Below are 23,430 nucleotides of genomic sequence, written 5' to 3'. Positions count from 1 at the left end.
ATACCCATCAACAGAGCTAGGCTTTGACTATGATAAAAATGGAAATCTGGAGTGAGTTCATGTTTACCGGTTGCTGCCATGATTCCTTGTCTTAATGAATGTTAAATAAACTCTTTATTCAAATTTACCTCACCAACTGTTGCCACCCACTTCTTTCCTCTTTCAGAAACACACCTGGCAGAATTTCAGATGGATTAGGATTCCCTGCTGGTCTATATCCAGGCAGTTACCTTCACTCTAGTCTAGGCTCTTGGCAGAGCATATTGGATTTCCATTACATGCCAGAAATTTGGTCGTTTCTTCTGATATAACACTATTGAAAATGAGGCTTCTAGATATTCAGTTGTACGGAATGAGTTCTCATAAATTGGATTAATGAGTAGAAGAGTTAGGATTTGTTTTTAAAAAGTTCAGCTTCATCCTGTGTTCCCAGAGGCACAGAAAACTGCCAGATTAAAAAAGTCCAAGTAAGGGGTACAGACTTTCAGCTGTAAGATGAATATGGACTGAGGATCCAATGCAAAACATGGCAGCTACAGTTGATAACACTACATAGCACAACTGAAGTGTCCCAAGAGAGTAGAACTCAAAATTTTCACCAAAATAAGTAAGCAAATAAGTAAGTAAATAAATGAGGTGATGTATGTGCAGTCAACTAGATGGGGAGCCGTTATATCATGAATACATATTACACCACCAGGATGTACACTTTAAATATCCCACAATTTTTTTTCAACTTGTTCAGGTAAAATTGACAAATAACATTGTAAGATACTTAAAGTGAACATCATAATGATCTGAAACACATATACATTACTAAAAGACTAAAGGCCTAGTGCACGAATTCGTGCACGAGTGGGGTCCAGCCGGACCACCCTTTAAGAAGGTAATATATGTTTTGGAAAAAGCAGGGCAGATTTAGGGGGATTAAGAGGAGGGATGTATTAGCTACAATGAAAACAGGCTAGCCAGGGTAGGCCTCATAAGAAAGATAATATCTGAGCAAATGTTAAATGTATATTTTTAAATATTTTTATCACCAAATTTAGAACTTATTTGGTGGTAATTCTTAATTTTCTCCTACTATTGGGAACTTTCTGCTTACTAAACACCTAATCTATATATATAAAAGGCTAATATGCAAATTGTACCCTCAAGAGTTTGACAGGGAGACTGGGAGTCTGATCACTTGCTATGACATGTGCCAACCACCAGTGGAAGGCACAGAATGAAGGAAGGCCCTGGCCAGCCCTGATTGCCAGCCAGGCCTAGGGACCCTACCCGTGAATGAATTTTGTGCACCAGGCCTCTAGTTTTATATAAAGCAGTGTGTATGTCATTGACTTTAGAGAAAAATATACTGTATAATTTTTTAAAAATTAAGTAAGTATATAATTTTAAAAGATGAAGTAAGCTTATTGATCATCTTAGATTGATTTCATCATATTAGCAAAAAGATTTTAATTAAATTTAGAAAAAAATCCTTAATTTTTTACTAAGCAAATGTGGATTCAATTGTATGAAATTGTAGTAAATTTCACTAGAAATTTAATTTTTTTAGTAGGAACAAGGCAAAAAGTGATGCAAATTATTAAAAAAACAACAAAAAACAAAAAAACCCTAAATCCTTCATTTTTTCTCTCTTTGAAATTTATTTGAAACCATTCCCCCTCAGAAGTATTAATATTTGAATATTTTTGACTTGTAATTCAAAATCAAAGCTAAACCATATGGCATTTATTTTCTTTTTCTTTTTTTTCTTTTATAAAATGTGTTTCTATTTATTTTATTTTATTTTATTTTATTTTTTGGACTTTAAATTTTTTTATTGTTTAAAGCATTACAAAGGGTATTACATATGTGTCCTTTTTTTCCCCATCCTTGACAATACCCCGGCTTATGGCATTTATTTTCATTCAATAGAATGTTCCATCTACTTCAAGAAGAGAACAGACCAAAATATTATAAATGTAAATATCCTTCTGTTTATAGCTAGATGAAATAGATACAGCTTTTTCTACATAACCATTCTGTGTTAAATTACCTCGTGTAAAAACCTGGCCAAGAACAGGTGCAATTTATTATAATCATAACACACACCATATAACATGTTCATTCCTAAGAAGAGATTTATAATTGTTAAAAATCAAAACATATCTTAAATGTGCATTATGTAAAATACTTTTGTGATACTTCTTATAAAGAGCATTTTGTAGAGCAAAAAGTTAGTCCTTAATTTTTTTTTACATAAAGCTGAACTTTTATGCATTAGATTCTAGAAAGACCATAGATTCATTGTTCAAAGACCTCTCCTAAACTCTGATCTCAATCTTTATTGCCAAAAATGCACCCAAATTATCTTACTTTTCTCCATTAAAAACGTATTCCTCTCCTGTGTTCCCCATCTCCATCAGTAGCATCACAGGACTTGTTCACTGTAGCAGAGGCATTTTCTATACTCCTCTTTCTCTCATCCCCAAAGTCTGATCATCAAAAAGTCCACTTAGGTCCATACCCTATCCCCTTCACAGTCTTGCCACAGGAAGCTTCTCGAAGGGCAGAACTCACATGGCTGCCCCCAGCTTCAAAGCTCTCTATTCCCTCTAAGGTAAACTAACCTTCTTTTCATGTTACAAACAGCTATTTCTCACTTGGCCCAACCTATCCAGTCATTTCACTTATCACAGGAACACACATCCCTAGCACCTGCACTGGAGATGTTTCCTGAAAAAAAGCCCTGTTCTCTACATATTTGGGTCTTTGATTTCATTGTGTTCTCTGAGTAGAATACTCTTCCATTTTCACTCATTCATTGACCAGCAAAGATAAACACCTACCGAATACCTTCTCTGTGGCAGGCCATGGAGTGTGCAGGGGATTGAATGGTGAACGAAATAGACATGGTCCATGCACACACGGAGTCTGCACTCCTCTGCCTGCACATGCCACCTTCCTTCCAGATTCAGCTTTCTTAACCTCATACTCCCCCCTGCAATCAGTCCCGATGGAGGTAGTTGCGCCGGCTTCTGGAAGACTTGGCCTCTGTGCATGCCTTTGCTGTGGTATTGATGTCATATTTTCTGTTTTTAAGTCAATGTTCCCCACTAGACTCTGAGCTGCTTATAGTAAGGAGCAGGTCTTTTCATTAATAGACTTTCCTTTAATACCCATTAACAGATTTCCCTTTAATACCATTAACAGACTTCCCTTTAATGCCCAGTGTAAGCTATCAAAGCAACTTGAAGAGGACTTAACCCAAGATTTAGGCACTGTGCCAGAAAACTGAGTTTCTAAAAAAGACCACAGAAAGTTAGAGTACGAGTATAGCTTTCCAATGTTTATAAGAGTTTTAAAAGCCAATTGGAAATGTATTCTTCCATAATTTACCTGACACACTGTTAATTTTCTATGTTTTAGAAGAATTACTTATATCCCTAAAGATGATCATGTTTTCATAAATATATATGTGTTCAATTCTCATCTTTAAAACCCTTATTGCACACTATAACTAATGGCTTAAAATGTATCTTTGTATTCGATTTCTCTTGACATAGAAATTGCTCTTTCCTTGAAGATTTCTGGAAATAATGAGAGGTTTTCTTTTCCCATTTGAGATGATGCTAATGCATTATCGCCTGAGGAAGGAACATATGCCCATTCTCCTATTCCTAATGCCATGGCTACCTTACGACTATTTCTATGCAGAATTATTTTTCCATGATCTTGAGATATATAGTTCCCAATACAACCTGGTGTAGTATTCTCATATTGATTCATTCTGGAGAAATAAATTGTATAGGATAGTATATAAGAGACTCCTTCCTTCCTTTGATAACTGGAATGACGACAACAACTTTCCCATCTGTATTTGACAATAGCAACTCATGAATCCTGCATTGACTTTTTCAGTGGCAATGGGGACACTGAAGATAACTGGATTGTAATTACATGAATAGGAATGGCTCTAAGTTCATAAGCTGGAAGAAATGTAGGTGCTCCTAATGAAAACCAGGCTATCAGGCGAGCAATATTTTAATTTAAAAAAATGAAACACTGTCCTGAGACTGGAATTATATTTCTTTAAACTGCATAGCTAAATGCCATCACCAAGGACCCAGTGAAAGGAGAAAAATAACGATGCTAATGCTCAGAGCACAAAATGTTTTCTACCAGGTTGTTGATGTTGGTCTATCTATGAAGGGCTTATCAAACCATTGCAGTGGGCACTTCTGGTCCAAGATGGCAGTGTGGGAAGAGGCTGAACTCACCTCCTTTTCCAGGAACATGTCACATTTACACCTACAGCCAGAGCGATTCCCCCTGACAAAGAACTGAGAGCTGACCCAACAGCTTCTGCACAACCAACAAGAGAGAGACTACACAGGTACATGTAGGAGAGCCAGGGACACCACACTGTGGACACCCAAGCCAACACACTGCCCTGCAGTCCAGAGAGATCCTGGGAGGTCCCACACAGACTTGCCTGCCCTGGGGCCCAGCAGGAAAAAACAAAACAGTGGTTTAAAGGACACCTAGGCTAGACAGGAAGGAGATCCATTTACAAATCCTAGAGCATGTCAAGTGGGAGGGGAGCTGCTGGAATGCTCTCTGCGGTTGGAAGCACCAGGCTGCCATTTGTGACCCTTCCATTCCCCCTGATCGCAAGGGCAGGAGCTTGATCCGGGTGCTCTGCCTGCAGGCCCATGCCATCCCAGTGTCCTCAGGGCCCCAAAATCTATGCTGCTTATCCCCGGGTCTCCCGGCAGCCTGCTCCAGCTCCATGTTCCAGGACCCTGAGAAGGCTGCCCCAGGACTCCTCAGCTTCATACCACCCTAGCTACCGCTACCCTCCAAGGTCTGGCTTGTCCTGGGTCTGTCTCCCTGTGGCTTGCTCTAGTTCTAGCTTCCAGCAGGAGCAACTTGTGTCAGGGACTCTCCTTGGCTTACATCTGCCCTAACTACAGCTTAATAGGTTAGTTAGCTTATTGCTAATAGTGGCGTGGGTATAGTAATTCTAAAGCAAGATTGTGTGTATTGTAGAATTGATCAAAGGAGTAAATATATTAATTTTGTTGGGATCCAGCCTTCTCAGGGTGAGAGAAAGGAGTTGCAAATATAAATTTGTGAAAGACAAGAATGATATGAAATGGATATTTCCCCCAGTCTGTCCACTAAAAGGACATGAGTTATGACACCTCAGTGGCAAGAGCACACCCAGCTTCCAGATCTTAGGTTCTAATATCAAAGCCCACAGAAAAGAGCCAGGGGTCCTTAGAAAAATGGCTGTAAGAATAACCGTGGGCCATCTTGTGCACAAGTCGAATGACAGCACAGTAGCCAGTTTGAACAGGCTCCTGCTGACCAAATCTGGGACAATCTGAACATAAAAATAAATAATGATAGTAATGGATTAGAACCCATTGAATAAAATGAAAATCCATGGATCCATATTGACAGAGGTAAATAGTAAGAGAGAAAGAAAGACCTTTTCAGTAAAATGTTAATTAATAAGTGCAGAAGGAATAACAGAGTTAAAATATCATTATTTGGAAATCATTATAGTAATTTGATTCAGATAAGAGTCATCAATTACTCTAAGAAACAGAATGTTCACCTGGCTTCAAAAATTCTCCCCATAGTTTAGTTATTAATTACAAGTGTAAACCCGGAGGACATGTTCAGGACTTGTTGATCAAAGTTCAGCTCAAGTATGGGAACAAATGAAAATTGCCTACAATCTGATAGAAACAACGAGAAGAATACATTACTTCTAGGGTATTCCTACCCTCCCCCCCCCAAGCATAACCTGAATCTGATGAAATATCAGATGAACCCAAATCCTGGGACATTCTGCAAAGCAACTGGCCCCCTCTCTTCAAAATGTTAATGTGAAGGACAACGAAAGATGGGTGAAGACTGATCCAGAAGAAGGAAGGCTGGAGAGAAATGACAACTGAAATGCAACAGTGATCTTAGATCCTGAAAGACTCTCACTGCTGAGCACATGTAGGACAATGGGTGACATCTGAATAAAGTCTGCGGGTTCAGTAACAGTTCTTTATCAATGTTAATTTCCTGATTTTTGACACATTTATATGGTGGCTAGATAAGAGAATGCCCTTGATTTTAAGAAATATACACTGAAGAATTTAGAGGCTAAGAAAAAGAAAACTATTACACTGTGGTTTGACTTAGGCAAACAAAGTAATTTATAGACAAGGAATCAAGTAAGAGTTTTTTAAAATGTATACATATCTAACTGCGGCTCTACTACAATTTCATGTGTAATTATTTAGAAAAAAATCAAGTTTAATGTACCTTTTCCAACTCCTTCTTGTTTGAAATTTTCTCTGCATAGTTACCGTGTCTGAAAAATAAATTGACCCAGTTTATAGTATTATTAAAATGTAATTTGAAAAATCCTAATCAAAATGTCAATTTTCTTTACCCTGGAACTGGTTTTGTTTTCTCTTTCGTCTCATTTGTTTCATCTTCATTAACACATTCTGCAAAACATTAAATAAAAGAAAAATAATTTAAATGAAAGTTTATCAGTGTGTGTGCGTGCGTGTGTGTGTGTGTGTGTGTGTGTGTGTGTGTGTGTGATGGAAGCATTACTAGAAGCTGAAAAGAAACAAATTCACCTGTACTGACATAATATTCATCTTAATAATGTATTTTATAAACACAAATATCCCCCAAGATTTTTCACTACATCAGGTCAGTTTATCAGAGGCAGAAATAATTACAGTAAAATGAGATGCCATTTCCAAATAAATGTAGGAATTAAAAATTCTCAATCTAGTCTGGGCCAGCCTGGCTCGGTGGTTGAGCGTCGACCTATGAACCAGGAGGTCACAGTTCGATTCCCATTCAGGGCACATGCCTGGGTTGTGGGCTCAATCCCCAGTGTGGGGCATGCAGGAGGCAGCCGATCAATAATTCTCTCTCATCATTGATATTTCTCTCTCTCTCTCTCTCTCTCTCTCTCTCTCTCTCTCTCTCTCTCTCCCCCCTCTCTCTCTCTCTCTTCCTCTCTGAAATCAATAAAAATGTATTTTTTAAAAATTCTCAATATTATGCAAGAAAATATTTTCAGTACAAAAGAGTAACCTGGAGGTCTGCTGATAAAGAGATGAGAGAGAGTTCCACCAGACTGGCTGAAGAATGGAAAGGGCCTTCTTCCTCTTTTGCTGGAGACTGTAAACGCAGTCATTAATTTAAGGTAAATATTGAGGTAATGTAATTCCCTTGTGTAAATATTTGGAAATATAGAAAGAGAAAAGTTAAATTCATATCATGAGTGTATGGACAGTTAATTAAACATATAACCCAGAATTCTCACATTTATGCCTATTGCCCATATGACTAGACCCCCTGTGGCCATATCTACATGTGATACCTTCCATCTCCAGCCCATGATTGATTGATCCATTGCAATTAGCCATCTGAGTGGCCTTGACCTGTGCTTCAGCACTGATGATCTGCTGTACCACAGCCTCCACGATGGGCATCACCATGGCAGCAGTGGAAGTGTTGCTAAGCCACATAGATAAGAAGGCAGTACTGCTCATAAAGCCCAGTGTCAGCCTGAAATGAGAGGAGAGGACTTTTAGTATGAGCTGGGCTCCTAGCTTAACCAACTGTATTTTTTAACTGTAAAGGATGCTGTTTATAAGTTGGGAATTCATTTGTTCAAAACATTGATGGTTAGGTTTCTTGCCAGACAACAAACTCTGAGGACAGTCATAGCCAGTAGAAATCAAAATGGCAGGGGTAAGAGGGGAGTTCTTATAGGTTTTGTCTCCCAGGAAACCATAAAAGTCTTGTCTCCCAAAACAGAATAATGACTAAATATATAACCAGCCTGCAAATTGTTAGATGATATGACAGTTTCTAATATTATGCGAATATTTGAATGCACTTTCTTTCAAATTCTAGCAAGGCAAGATGCAATCAACTTTTGAATTTGGAATTCCTTATTTTTTTTCTTTGATCTTTTGGTCATATCTCTGTAGGATAGGATGTTGCCAAGAAGGCATAAGGGCAAGGAGAGAGATTAATTTTTATAAACCTGCCTTTTACTTTTTCACTACTTGGGCTCAATATGTGGTGGGTGGAGGAAATGGTTAAAAGCAATATCTAACTTGAGGCTTCAGAATTTTCTATAGATTCTATTATTATTCATGCTCGTCTGAATCTGACACTCCTGCCTGTTGTCAAGAACTGGATATATTACATTGTCTTCTCTTATGAGTAGTTCTTCTCCCTTAATAATAACATACCTAAAACTATAGGATTTTAAACCATGTCTATAAGCTTTCAAAATCACACTTGGATTAAAACATGATCTCTTTTGAGTAGAAGGTTCCAGAAAACCATTCAGAAGCACAGCTTTCCATATAAAGCCACTTATTAAATTCTCTGACTCCCTTTCAAAATAGATCTACAAGCCCAGCCGGCATGGCTCAGTGGTTGAGCATTGACCTATGAATCAGGAGGTCACAGTTCGATTCCTGGTCGGGGCATAAGCCTGGGTTGCAGACTGGATACCCAGTGTTGGGTATGCAGGAGGCATCTGATTGACGAATCTCTCTCATCATTGATGTTTCTGTCTCTCTCTCCCTCTCCATTTCTCTCTAAAATCAATAAAAATATATTTAAAAAATAGATGTACAAGAAAAAATGTACACTATAAGTTTCAACTTCAGATAAGGTGAATATTTTATATGTGTCAAACAAAACAAAAGAAAACATATTAGAAATCTGCTTAAACAAGAAATTATCTCTCTATATAAAAGCCTAATATGCAAATTATCCCCACGGAAGTTCGACCGGGAGACCAATGGCTCGCTATAACGTGCGCTGACCACCAGGGGGTGGCACGGAACGAAGGAAGGTCCCGGCTGGCAGCCAGCAGCCAGCAGCCAGGGAAGGGAGGCCCCGGCCGGCGGCCAGAAGGCCCCAATCAGCCCTGATTACTGGCCAGGCCTAGGGACCCTACCCATGCATGAATTTCATGCACTGAGCCTCTAGTTCTTAATAAAAGAGGTATGGGGGGATTAATGGTGATGGAAGGAGACTTGATTTGGGATGGTGAACACACAATACAAAATACAGATTATGTGCTATAGAATTGTACATCTGAAAAATATAGTATTTTATTAACCAATGTCATTCCAATAAATTCAACAAAAAAGAAAAGAAAACTAGAAATGCTTTTAACATAATGCATTGGTAAGACACAAAATCTTCCAATAAAAAAGGTTGGGATCAGATAAGGTTTCTGTTTGATAAAAATGCCTTAAATTGAAAAGCCATTCACTGGCATAATGGATAGTGCTCCACTGTGCAGTAAAGGGACACATTTCTATAGCACCCACGAAGCCTGGAACACTGTTTCACTCTTAAAGAAGTGAAATGCCCTTAATACATATATGTTATACAATTTTTAAGTAAATATTTTTTTAAATTTGTCTCATCTGAGTTGTTTTTGTATTTAACAAAAACAGTTTGCGCCATAAATGATGAACATAGATGTGGTTCTACCCTAGAATGAATTATGCAACAGAATTCAATACAATTTTCTCATTTTCAAAGAAAGATGAGGGAAGAACCACCTAAGGCTTTAAAGCATAACTCCATTATGCAAATGATATTGACACTGGAAAGTTAATTTGGCTTACATCTACATTCTTAAGAGCTGGAATTAAAACTAAAATAGCCAGTTAATTTAATGGGGGAAATTCATTTCAACTGAGAAAACCAGTCAAATGAGTGATTTCACATGCTATAAATAAAGTTTTGCCTCCCGCATGCACCCCGACAGGGGGTGGAGAGTGAACCCACAACCTAGGTATGTGCCCTTGACTAGAATCAAACCCAAGACCCTTAGGTGCATGGACCAATACTCTAACCACTGACCAATACCAGCCAGAGCTAGAGGAAGTTTCTTAATTGTTTATTTCACTTTGCAACAGTTCATTTAAAAACAAAAATGTTGCCCTGGCCAATTTTGCTTAATGGATAGAGTGTTGAAGGGTCCAGGTTCGATTCTGGTCAAGGGTACGTACCTCAGTTGCGGGCTCCTACTTGATGTGTTTCTCTCACATGAATATTTCTCTGTCTTTCCCTCTCATTTTCACTCTCTCTAAAATCAATGGAAAAATATCCTCGGGTGAGGATTAAAACAAACAAACAAATAAACAAACAAACAAACAAATAAATAAATAAATAAGAAAAAAAAAGGAAAATGTCCACCTTGGAATTTTTTGGCACATACTTGTATTTTGTCAGTAATGTCATTGTCTTTGGTTCCTAACATCCTCCCTGTAATTAATGATGCTCTTGAACAAGTCTTGAATGTGTAATCAGCCAAATAAACAAGATAGTATGAAATCTACTCTGAAGTCTATCAATCTTGCATGTTGAAGTTCAAGGCTTCTCTCACCCTTGATTCCTATGGTGCATAAAAGGTAAGGGAGTTGTGTGCAATCTCCCTGTAACTAGACCTTCATTGAAAAGAAAGTGGTTCTTTCTCTCCTACAACTCAAGTATACTTTATATCACTTTCATATTTTCGGAGAAAATAAAGTCATGAAGTATACTGCAATGCAAATGATTGCCTGGATATGCATTACTTTTTTGGTTATTTGCTCTGCACAAAAATGAATGTGAACCTGGAACAGTAAATGCAGAGCTTACCATGCTGGGTTCACACCCACCATCAGCACCATTTTCAGAGCAATCCTTTTGTGCAAATTCCATTTTTCTATTGATGTTGCTAAACAGATGACTCCAATTAGCAGTAGGTGAAAATCTTTGAAATAAGCAGATGCCACCTGAAATTATAATTAAATCCATGGTTATTTAGGTTGGTGGGGGGAAATAACATTACACGAAAAAGGCATTATTTCATTGCTCTTAACTTTGACTTTCAGCTACATAATATTTCTATTTTGTTAAGAGAAATGTGTATGTGTTTGACTACAACTTTAAGTATGTTTTATATTCTTACCCACAAATAGTAGTTTTAAGAGAAAATATTCAGGGGGAAAAAAAGAACTCAGGATTCTGGGTTTTTAAACAGCTGAATAACATCAGACAAAGGCCTTCTATGCCTTAATTTCTCCATCTGTAAACTGGGGTTATTTGGGTTATGCTCTTACCATAGAATGTCAATGCCTATAATTTGGGAAAGTCCTAAGTTGAGCTTTTAACTCACCTATATCTTTATTACCATTTGTATTTTAAATGGTTTTACCTTCAAAATGATTTCTTATAAAATAAATAACCTTGAATGGTGTCAATATTTTAAGCCATTTTTAGCTAATACCATTCAGATTTAGTAAAGTGTACAGACAATTGGGGCAACTATTTGCAGCAGTATTTAGCAAAGAATGAATGCTCTGAAGTATGTCAGGTACATAATATTTTTCTCAAAAAAAGATTTTGTGTCAAATAAGATTAGAAACCAGAATTTTGAAATACTAGAATATTCTTTCCTGTAGACCTCCTAAAAACCTTTAAATAATAATGTATATTGTCACTCTCAAAAAGTGTGATTCCATATATAACATATTTTTCAAACTTATAGAACCATACAAACCTTATTTCTACATTTTTAGGTGGAGTATTTCATGAGACTGATATTCAGGAAATGCTTAGCTAAACTGAATCACAAGGCTGTACTGAAAGAAAAAAATTATAAGGGGAATTATCCCTTTTTAAAAAAAATCAAACAATATTTAGTAAAGAATGGAAGAGTTGGAACAAAACTATTAAAATATTCTGAAATTATATAGAAATAGGACAATCAATTATCATGATGATTTTGCTATTTTATTTATTTATTTTTTATATTAGAGATATAAATCTTTATTTTTTATTTTTTAAAATCTTTATTGTAGACAATATTACAGATTTCCCCCCTTTTCACTTCCATTGTCCCCCTCCACACAGTTCCCACCCCACCCCAAGCTTTCATCATCCTATTGTCTGTGTTATAGGTAATGCATATGTATTAATAAATTCTTTGGTTAATCTCTTCTAGCCCTCCCCTCCCCGTCCCTCTGAAATTCGTCAGTTTGTTCCATGTTTCCATGCTTCTGCTTCTATTATATTCATCACTTTATTTTGTTCATTAGATTCCTTATTCATTTGTTTTGATTTTTAAATTCAATTGCTGACAGATTTATTGTCATTTTATTGTTCATATTTCCTCGTTTTCTTCTTCTTCTTTCTTCTTCTTCTTCTTCTTCTTCTTCTTCTTCTTCTTCTTCTTCTTCTTCTTCTTTGTTTCCCTCCTCTTCTTCTTCTTCTTTCTTCCTCTTCTTCTTCTTGAAGAAGGCCCATTCAACATTTCATGCAATACTAATTTGATGGTGATAAATACCTTTACATTTTTCTTGTCTGTGAAGCTCTTTATCTTATCTTCAATTCTAAATGATAGCTTTGCTGGGTAGAGTAATCTTGGTTGTAGGTCCTTGCCATTCATCATTTTGAATATTTCTTGTCACTCTCTTCTGGCCTGCAAAGTTTCTGTTGAGAAATCAGTTGACAGCTGTATGGGTGATCCCTTGTAGGTAACTAACTGCTTTTCTCTTGCTGCTTTTAAGATTCTATAATCTTTAGCATTTTAATTATGATGTAACCTCTTTGGATTCATCTTGTTTGGGTATTTCTGCACTTCCTGGGCTTGTTAATCTATTTCTTTCAACAGGTAGGGGATGTTTTCTGTCATTTATATCTTCAAATAGATTGTCAATATCTTGCTTTCTCTCTCTTCTCCTTCTGGCACCCTCAGGATGTGAATGTTAGTACCCTTGAAGTTTCCCCAGAAGCTCAATGCACTATATTCATATTTTTGGATTCACACTTCTTTTTGTTCTTCTGGTGTTTTTTGCTTCCTTATATTCCAAATCGCTGATTTGATTCTCAGTGTCTTCTACTCTGCTGTAATTCCCTGTAAATTATTCTTCATTTCTGACTGGTGTTTTTTTCATGTATTTGATGTTCTCACTAAGACCCTTGAAATTATCATTAAGTCCCTTGAAGCTCTCATTAAGTTCCTTGAGAAACCTTATAACCATTGTTTTGAACTCTGTATCTAGTAGTTTGCTTGCTTCCATTTCATTTAGTTATTTTTTGGAAATTTCTTCTGTCCTTTCATTTGTGACATGTCTTTGTCTCCACATTTGGCTTCTCCCCTGTGTTCATTTCTATGTAGTAGGTAGAGCTGCTATGTATCCTGAAATTGGTAGAGTGGCCTTGTATAGTAGATGTCATATAGGGCCAAGGGCTCACTCTCCCCAGTCACCTGAGCTGGGTTAAGTGTGCCCCTGTGTGGACTGTGTGCACTGTCTTATTGTAGTTAAGCCTTGATTGCTGTTGGGTCACTGGGAGGAATTGACCTCCAGGCTAATTGGCTGTGAAGACCAGCTGCAACTACAGTGGAAGAGCTGCTGTGCAGGAGACACCTCTATGGGGCATGACTTGTTTCAGTGGGGCTTTGGTACTCACCGAATCTGCCCTTTGAGTGTGTCACATGTAGATGTGTAGAGTTGTAATATGGTGTTTTATGAAGCTGTCCACCAGAAGCTGTCAAAGGCTCAGGGGCCTTCTATGAGGTGCAAAGTCAGCTGCTGCCTGTGCCCTGCCTGGGGCCACCCAGCACAAGCTACAGAGTGATCTGTAGATGGCTGCTACTTGTATTGGGCTTGGCGGTGCCCAGAAGAGGCCAAACTGTAAACCAAGGCAGGCTGTTGCTAGTGCCTGGCCTGGGGCAGCTTATCAAGTTTGTATGGGGCATGCTGTGAGCAGCTGCTGCTTGTTTGAGATTTTAGGAAAGTCTGAAGCCTGAGCCAACACAGCCATTCATATGGAAAAGCTGCTGCAAACAGCTTGCATGGGGCTGCAAATTGGGTGGGGCGGGGTCTCAGGGAATCACCTAGACTAGTGGTTCTCAACCTTGGCTGCACATTAGAATCACCTGGGAATCTTTTTAAAATCCTGATTTCTGGGCCTCATCCTCCAGAAATTCTGTTTCTTTGTTATGGAAGTGGGGCCACAACATTAGTAACAAAGTAACCGGATTTTCTGGAGGATGAGGCCCAGAAATCAGGATTTTAAAATGATTCCCAGGTGATTCTAACGTGCAGCCAAGGTTGAGAGCCACTGACCTAGACAGATCGAACAGTGTGAGCCAGGTTGCTAGAGACTCAGACATGGCACCTTGCCAGTCAGCTCTGTGGTGGGGGAGATTTCAGCATAGGAACAATGACCTCTGCAAGCACTTTTATCTGGGAGAAAGCTGCCCCTGAGTTCTTGCCCTGAGGTCAGACAATTTATTTCCTCTACCTATGTCCCTGGAACCTTTCAAGCTGCTACCATAGTGCTGGAGCTCAGAGAAAGCAAGTCTGAGTAAGTCTGTGTGCCGGCCCTTTAAGAGGAACTGCCTGGGTCTCAGGTTGCCACCAATGTCACTCAGCCACAATCCCCTCAGGTTTTTGTAACACAAATGGGGACTTCTCTTCCCAGCACTGGAACCCTGGGCTGAGGGGTCTGGTGTGAGGCTGGGAGCCCTTGCTCTTCACAAGAGGCCTCCTCAGCCAAGATATCCCTCTCAATTAAAAATGCCACACATGGGTGTCAGACCAGCCCATTCCATGCCCCCATCCCTCCTACCAGTCTCAATGTGCTTTCTTCTTTACTTCTCTAGTTGTAAGACTTCCATTCAGACAGGTTTCAGCTGGTTCTGAATGATGGTTGTGCTGTATTTTAGTTGTAATTTTGATGTGGTTGTGGGAGGATGCGAGTACCATGTTTACCTATGCCACCATCTTGGTTCCTCCTTATTTTCCTATTTTAAACTGCATCTGCATTTTTAATATAGCTTACTAAGCTTAGCTTGGTTTTTTAAAATGTAAAAATTACCCTTTAATAGAAGTGGACATCTTCATGTTTCACAAAAAAATTATTGTGTCATGCTTTTCAAAGTTTATATTTGTCGCTTTATATTTTTTAGTGATTGTATAACATAAATAATTCTATCAATTTTCTTATTATTTAATTTATTAATTACTCTAACATTGAATAAGCATCTACCATGCACCAAAACTGTTATGTGAGCAGGGGATATAGGTATAAATGGCTTGACAGTTTTTCTTCTTCTCACCTCTTCAATGCTCAATATCAAACTCTCCTAAATAAATCTCACTATTTTATTTTATTGCAGAGCCCTGTTTGTTTTCTTCTTAGCACACTACACTTGTGTAAATACTGTTTGTTTACCTGTTTGTTACATGTCTTCTCTATTGTACCACACATTCTGTTTTGCTAGCCATTGTGTAATTGGCACCTAGCACAGTCCTGCTATGGAATAGGAGCTTAGTAATTAGTATTGAATAAATGAGAAAGAGAGAAAGAAAATCAATGAATAAGCTATGGTTACTGAGCTCCTAAATTCCAATTATCTACACTCTGTTCCCAAAATGCTATTCTCCTAACTCCCTCCCTCAACCCTTTATCTTAGTATAAGTATTCTTTCAATTTAGTAATCTACTAGTACTTCCAGATTTATGAACCATTTTTTCTCCCTGGTCCTAAACCTGCCTCTCTGAATTTTTCTTCTTGGCCTTCTTAGAAAATTACTCTTCTTCTGCCCTTTTCTTAAATGCTGATATTCTGTCTGCAATCTTCTTGTTTGAACACCTAATGGTTGAATCTTATGATTTCAATTTATATCTCTATGTGATTAAAATAATGTCTGGCACAGAATAGGCATTCAATACATACTTATTGACTGAATTCTGAAGACTCTAAAATTTTTATATCCAAATAGATAAGTCTGAGTTCCAGACTGGTATATCCAACATTTCCATTTGAATTTCCCACAAATATCTAAAAACTCAACATTCCTCTTTTTGTGGTGCTTGAAACCTTCATCTATTAAGTTCCTCAAGTCAGAAACCTGAGGGCCAGCCATGATTCCCTTTTCACGTTCAATATTTGTGTATTAGTCACCAAATTCTATTATTTCTGGTTCCTTCAAATCTTTTAAATTTGTCAGCTTTTCTCTCTTTGCACATTACTATCTTCATTAAGCTCCTCACCATTTCTTACTTGGTTTCTGCATAATCTTTCCTTGTCTAATTCACTCATTGCCATTGTCACAGTCACTTTTCTAAAGTGTGAATCTGATCACATTATTGTCCTTCCTATGCTCCTTCAGTGGACCCCATGTCTTTTAAGACCAAACCTAATCTTTTCGACATGACTTACAAGACTCTTTATTATTTAGTTCCGTCTCATCTCTCCTGCTTAGTCTTTCAGTGCTCCACCAACTCCTCCTACGTGTGCAGCCCCAAACATAGAAATGCTATAATACTCGCTTGTCATTTAACTGGAATGATCCTTTCTCTCACCTTGGTTACCCCTTATCTTCCTTCGTGAATGAACTCAGATATCAAGTTTTCCAAGATTGACCACCCCAGACTTGGTTGGATGGTACATTCTCTTGTTATAGTATATCTTAATCTGTATAGAGATCATTTCTTTACTTAACCATTCCTTTCATTCAACTAGACATATTTTTGAAGCCGCAGATGTGTCTTATTGGTCATTGTATTTATGGACTTAACACATGCCTGGCATGTATTGGCACTCAACAGGTGTTGAATTAATAAGTCTAAAATCAAAAGAGTTTACAGGGTGTTAAATGAGGAAAAATAAGTTAACAAAGAGCACAACAGTGTATCACAGGTACATGAGAGCTACATCATCAAGGCATAGTTGAGGTTTCAAAGAGTAAGTGACCACTTTTTCCTAGGGGAATTTGGAAAGCCTTACAGGATCTGATACTTGATTTGATAGTTGTGAGATAAATAGACATTTGAGCTTTCCTCTACTCTTATCTCTTTTGGAGTTTTGCACATTGAATTAAGTTCCACTGATCCTATCTCAACAATACTCTGTACTTAAATGAGAGGAAAAAGGCAATATTCTTTTAAAAACACAAAGGAACACATAAAAGCAAGCTATTATTATTAACTAATTAAACACAGAAAGGGGTCCAGGACCATGAGATATGCTTTTTATAATATCTTTAGATTATACCAGAACTCGACAGACTTTTTCTATAAAGAATTAATAAATATTTTAGACTTAGTGAGCCTTATAATTTCTATAATAAGTATTATTTCAACTTGTCTTTGTAGCACAATAGTAGCCAAAGATAATACATAAATGAGTGACCATAGCTCTGTGTGTTTCCAACAAAACTTTTTACTTTGAAAACTGGGTTGCAGGCTGGATACATCCCTCAGATTTACGGTTTGTCAATCCCATAATATAATATGTAAAGAAATTATGGCCTTAGCCCAATTGTCTAAGTAAAATTAGTTGTTAAACTTAATGAGGAATTTTTGCATTCTGTTTTCCATTGTTTGTTTTTCATCAGAGTTAGCATATTTGAAGAACTTTAGCTGTGTGATTAAATAATCTCTATGTGATTAAAATAATGTGTGTTTCTAGTCTACTTGTATAGGAGGTAATAAGAGAAGGTGCCATTGGTTTGTAAAAGATGCTGATAAATATAACTATTTTCGAGGCAAAGTTGGTATGTCAAATCAGATTCCTAACAAAACTTGAAATCCATTTGCAAAGTCAAGATAATTACATTTGTTTCAAATGGGATTTCATCAAGAAACATGGGCTTTTGTGATCAGAGCACCTGGGTTCTCTCTTAGCTACGTAATTTACACCAGTTCAGCAAACTTGTTACAAGCCAGTATACTTACCCATGAAAGTAAAATAATACTTCACATCACGTTTGTGAGTTAAATGAGATTTTGGGGATACTTTGTCAGTTCTAATGTGTATGATTATAAAGCCTATCCTATATAATAAAAGGCTAATATGCAAATAGGACGAATGGCTGAACAACTGGAACAACCGAACAATCAGTCGCTATGACATGTGCTGACCTCCAGGGGGCGTGTGCAGAACACAGCGGGCGTTGGCCATGGGGAAATGGTGGAGCAGGTGAGCGGGGGTGCCAGACCAGGGCGGGGTGCCAGTTGCTGTCATCGGGGCGAGCCTCTGGTGGTTACTGAAAATTCTTTGCTCCCGCACGCCGTGGTCCCGCCTGACACTCACACCTGCAGCCAGCGCTGGAGCCACTGCTCACACCCGCTGCCGGTGCCCAGTGCTGGTCCCGATCACTTGGCGCCATCAGCGGGTACAAGCAGCAGCTGCAGGCCCTGATCGCCCCTGAGGGCTTCTCCACCTCCCCCTGCTCCTGAGGGGCAATAGGAGCAGCAACCACTGCTTGCATCCGCTGCTGGCATCAGCCTCAATCGCTCCATGCCCCTGCCAGCAGACAGGGGACCGGGGACTGCAGCGGGAGGGGCCGGGCGGGGTCACGGAAGATGAGTGAGACCCGCCCCTGTGCCTTGCGGCCCACAGTTCCTTTCAAGGTGCATGAATTCATGCACTGGGCCCTTAGTATTTTAATAATATACTTAAGAGAATATTTACTTATGTTGTGTTGCTAAATCCAATGGTCGATTTCCAGTTTTCACATTAATTGACCTATTAGAGGATTTGACACTTTGGATCATTGCCTCATTCTTAAAACATTTGCTTCACTTGCATTTCTAAACCCCACACTCTCATGGTCTCCCTTCTATCTCAATAACCTTTCATTCTCAGTCTTCTTTGCTAGCACTTTCTTTTCTCTCCAACCTCTTAGTTCTCCAGAGCTCAGTTCTCAACACAGTTATTCTTTTAAAATAAAAGTCAAATCAATCGTATCACCCTTCTACTCAAGGCTCTTTAGAGGGTCTAACTTCATTCACAGTTAAAACCTTATTGTGGTCACGCTAGCCAGTTTTGCTCAGTGGTTAGAGCTTCAGCCAGTAGATTGAAGGGTGCCAGGTTCGATTCTGGTCAAGGACACATGCCCGGTTGTGGGCTTGACCCCCAGTAGGGGGCGTGCAAGAGGCAACCAAACAATGATTCTCATTACTTATATTTCCATCTCTCTCTCCCTCTCCCTGTCTCTCTGAAATCAATAAAAATATATTTAAAAAAACAAACCTTATCGTGGCTTACTTTGGCCCTCCATGGTCCAGTTCCTCTTCACATTATCTCCTTGACAACATTTTCTATCATTCTCTCCTTCATTCACTCAGCTCCAATCACACTGCAGATATATACCTGCGTTAAGGTCTTTGCACGGGGTATTTCCCCTTCAGCAATGGTTGTTCCCCATATACCCAAATGGCTAACTCCTTCATCTCCTGTAAATCTTCATTCAGGTATGGACACCTCATTGATAATTTTATTTAAAACTGAAACCCTCTCCTGACCTCATTCTTCTGTGGCACTTTTTATAGCACCAATTACCTTCTAACTCACTAACTAATTTACCTATTTTTTAAGGCATATTGTTTGCTGTCTCTTTTTTCCCCAGGAAGACAGGGACTCTTTGTCTGTTTTTATTCACTGATATATTCTAAAGTGTCTGGTAGAGTCCTAGCACATAAATATTTATTAAATAACTGAGTAAATATGTAATATAACATTTTATGGTACATTTGTATCTTTACATCTATATATTTAAATTTATATATAAATGTGCTTTAATAACAAAAACCTGTTTGGGGAAATCTAATGGCACACTACATATTTAGCATTTCAAATTTATTCAGTGGATGAGAGAAATTCAATACTTGTTGATGCTCTTCACACAACAATGTGCTCAGTAATGTTGGAGTAGGTAGTTTGATAGATATGAGCAGGGAAAGATAGCTTAAGATCAAAGGGAAGACTTGGGAGACGTGACAAGCAAGAACTATCTGAGAGTGAGCAGACCCAAGAGTGAGGAAGGGGAGACTTGAAACCTCCTCCAAGATGTGGTATAACAGATAGCTTAACATCTGGGCGGGGCAGCCTTGAAACCTGAGGAGGTTTGGGTTTTGTTTTGTTTTGTTTTGTTTTGTTTTGTTTTGTAAACTCCAGAGTATAAAATTACAAAACCCAAACAAGTGGGGCATTTGGTTTGGCTTCTGCCAGCTAAACTTCCAGCTTGGATTATATCTGAGTATATTTCCTTTAATTGCAAATAAACTCTCACATACTTTGCTATTTGGTACTGTCTCTCATTTGAATTCCTTCTTACAAACAAGACAAGAACCAGGGCGCAGAGCCCATCTCTAACAATAAATAAGATATAGGTATTTACCACTGGCTTGATAAATAATGTTAAAATTATGGTGGCCAAACAAAGAGATGTGTAGGGCTCTGAACTCAGATAAAGATATTAAAGAAATATTATTCTCTCCAGTGACAGGTGAGATTCCAAAATGTTACAACAGGCTGGGATGATAGTTTCACACTATTAAACAAACTTTAACTGTGAATATTAAAATGCATAAGAATATTTGATACTTAGTTTGCACCACTGTTCCACACGTATTATTTGATTTGATTGTTATAACCCTTAAATTGTGTGACATTGTCATTCCCCATTGACAGATGAGAAAAAAGGCGTTATTAAAAGACATGATCAGGATCATACAGGTAATTATTGTGAATATCATGCGTTCAGCTCAGGTCTTCTGGCTGAATCTCTAGCCCTTTCCATGTAGCTTAGGTCAGCTACTTTTGAGAAAAAGGTCATTGCCCTGTGTGGACAGAGGATCACAAGACTAAAAAACAGTTTCCTCCACTCAAAGTTATAAGGACTTTGATTTGTTTCAAGCTCCAGTTAAGCTTGACAGGTAAAAAGTCACATAAAATTTAAAATGAATTTAGGCTGAAATACCAGAAGGGAGATGATAAACTCACTTTAGCTTTGCAACAATCAGAATGTTTCTAGAGGGGGGCAGGCAGCCCATGTGGGGAGCTGCTGGTTGAGGGGCGGTGAGGGACCATTATCCAAGCCCACCCACTTCTGGAGGAAAGAGGCAGACTGCTCGGAGGTCAGTCTGTTCAACAAGGGGCACCCCAGGGCCTTCCGGATGTTCAGCAAAGAGAGCCTGCAGTGACCACCTCAAAGGATGGCTCCATCCCCACTCCTGGCTCTGATGATGCCACCGCTTGTCACATTGTCGTCCTGAGGCACACAGGTAATGGCTCCCTGCTTGATACACTGTGATGGGACCTACACCCAAACTAAGGCCCCTCGGTGATGAACTCCATAAAATCCTTTCCCAGTGGCTCTCAGTGTGGAACCCTGGAAGTGAGCCTCGTAGGAGGCTTCAGGGACAATGGGCAGTTGTCACAAAAATGTACTCATCAACTTCTTAGTGAATTTGACAGACAGGAAGATAACATTCACTTAATGACATTATATGTGACAGAATTAAATGACCTGGAAGAAAATGAAAACCACTTCGCAATGATTTATGGCACTGCTGTCAACACCGAAACTGCAGAGATTCACAGAGCCTCCTTCCAGGATTGCGGTCCGGAGGAGCTGCGAGCTGCACCAGCAGTGACTCAGCAGGAGGACCAGTGATTCATTTCTCCGATGCAAAGACAGAGCAACTTCGCACAGAACCTTATTCTTGAATGCCGTTTCCACATGTGGATTTCTGGTTGCAACAAATACTAAAGAACCTTTCCATTTCACCTCTGGCTGACCCCCTTCTCCCCACATTGTTGAACATAGTAGATCTACCTGATTTTTTTTTTTTACAAACACACTATTTCCTGGAAAATAAAGCTCTACTCTACAAACAAATAAACAAACAAAAAGGAAAATATCTTTTCTCCAGCAAGCTAAAAATAGGAATTACCAGCGAAAGCAATTTTGGGGCATGACAGAGAGAACTGGTGGGAGTTGGACAGAGTACGGTTTGGGAACTACATCCATTGAGTCTTAGTATCTTTTAAATGACTTTCAAAATAAAATCTTATTTTGGCAAAAGAAAATAAAAAGAATGTTTCTAGAGTGATTTATTCACTTTTGTCAGTATACAAACAATCCTACTAATATTGACTGACATATATTGAGTACTTACTATGTGACAGACATTGCATTTTTAACTATTTAATCCTTAAGTGTCATTGACAAACCAGAGGTAGTTTCGCCAAGAGAAAAGATGGTGGTGGCGATGGAGTTGGAGGTGGTGGGGTTGAGGAAGAGAGTTGAGGTCTGAAAGCTGGAAGTGGGAAGACTTAAAGAGATTATATTTATTTTCAAATCCAAGCAGCACTATCATGTGAAAGAAAGATGAGAGGTTCATTGGTGGAATCTTAGCTGCAAGAGAAGTTTCAAGAGTCAGAGTGACTGAGTTTCAGACTTGGGCTCCATAAAGCTGAGTCACCTGTTAAAATTATTCAAAAATGCCATGGGCTTTTCCCGAGGGATTCAAGCCTACACAGAGGAAGCCTTTAAGCACTGCCTGAGTGATCTTATCTGTAAGGGCTATTGTGGAGGGGAATCCCTGCCCAGGGTAGAATGACTCAGACAACTCCCTTCCAAGTCTGCGATTCTGTGACTGTTACATTAGCCCGAGGGTAAAGGACTTTGGGGGTAAAGGACTCTTGGACAGCTATCAGCAGCCTGCGTAATGCGACTGTCATTGGCGCCTGGAATCTTGCTGCCTCTTGTGAGGCCTCCACATAGTCAAAAGGGGCAGAGCTACTTCTTGGGCAGTTCCCACAAAGCCAGGCCTTGCTAGGTCCCCTTTTCCTTCTGTCTCCCTCCAGCCTGCTGGCCACAGAAATGCCCCATGATTCCAGTTCATCTTGCTTCTACAGAAGTCTCTGGTAAAATGTTAATTTAGTCAGTCTGATTATTATTAAATCATAAGAGACAAATATGTGGCTGTTAAACTTTATCTCTGGCAGTGGGACCACACAGGTCAACAAAACAGAGGTTACTCATTTGTCATCTTATTTCTGAAGATTTGTCAACCCTTCTTTTTCTATTTCCTTTATTGAGAGCCATATAAAGTGTTGGAGCCTTTGAGAAACATATTTGTTTATTGCTCCTAGATTCTGTGGGGCAGCAAATCTTCAGCCTGGGGGCGAGAGAAGCTAAAGTACAGCCCCAGCTACACTCTTCCAAATCAATGGTGCCTCGAAAAAAATGAGTCAAGATTATAAGGGAGAAGGAAATGTAGTAAGAAAAGAGGAAAAGGAAGGAACAGAAATGCAAAACAAAACAACAACAAAAAAACCAACCAACCAAACAAACAAACAAACAAAAAAACTGATTCCAAAATGGGAAGGAGCAACATGAAAATAAGAAAAGGAATAATAGTTTCTCCAGGGGACGGGGGGGGGGGGGGGGGGGGGCGGGCGGGTAGAGGGGGGAAAAAAAAAAAAAAACACTGTTTCATGGGTTAATTAAAAAAAATCCCCCCCCCCCCTAAAAAAAGAGGGGGTCCCAGGAAGAAAAATTGGGCCCCGGGGGAA

At 38.9% G+C, this 23,430-nt stretch overlaps 1 protein-coding gene and 1 pseudogene across 1 annotated transcript in view; one reads left to right on the top strand and one right to left on the bottom strand.

Annotated features, from left to right (window-relative positions):
- The window catches only part of SLC13A1 (solute carrier family 13 member 1), an 82,348-nt gene that overhangs the window by 42,390 nt on the left and 16,528 nt on the right, over positions 1-23,430 (bottom strand). The window contains exons 3-6 of the mRNA XM_006090505.3: positions 10,705-10,841; positions 7,403-7,590; positions 6,449-6,506; positions 6,319-6,367 (exon numbers count right to left, since the gene is read on the bottom strand). Of these exons, the coding sequence (XP_006090567.1) occupies positions 6,319-6,367; positions 6,449-6,506; positions 7,403-7,590; positions 10,705-10,841 (432 nt within the window). The remainder of the gene's footprint in view (positions 1-6,318; positions 6,368-6,448; positions 6,507-7,402; positions 7,591-10,704; positions 10,842-23,430) is intronic.
- Positions 19,259-21,828, top strand: LOC102427638 (annotated as a pseudogene).

Source organism: Myotis lucifugus, unplaced genomic scaffold, assembly GCF_000147115.1.
Source record: "Myotis lucifugus unplaced genomic scaffold, Myoluc2.0 scaffold_73, whole genome shotgun sequence".
NCBI classification, from domain to species: Eukaryota; Metazoa; Chordata; class Mammalia; order Chiroptera; family Vespertilionidae; genus Myotis; species Myotis lucifugus.
The sequence above is the reverse complement of the archived record's forward strand: the minus strand, read 5'-3'. Positions and strand labels throughout refer to the sequence as shown.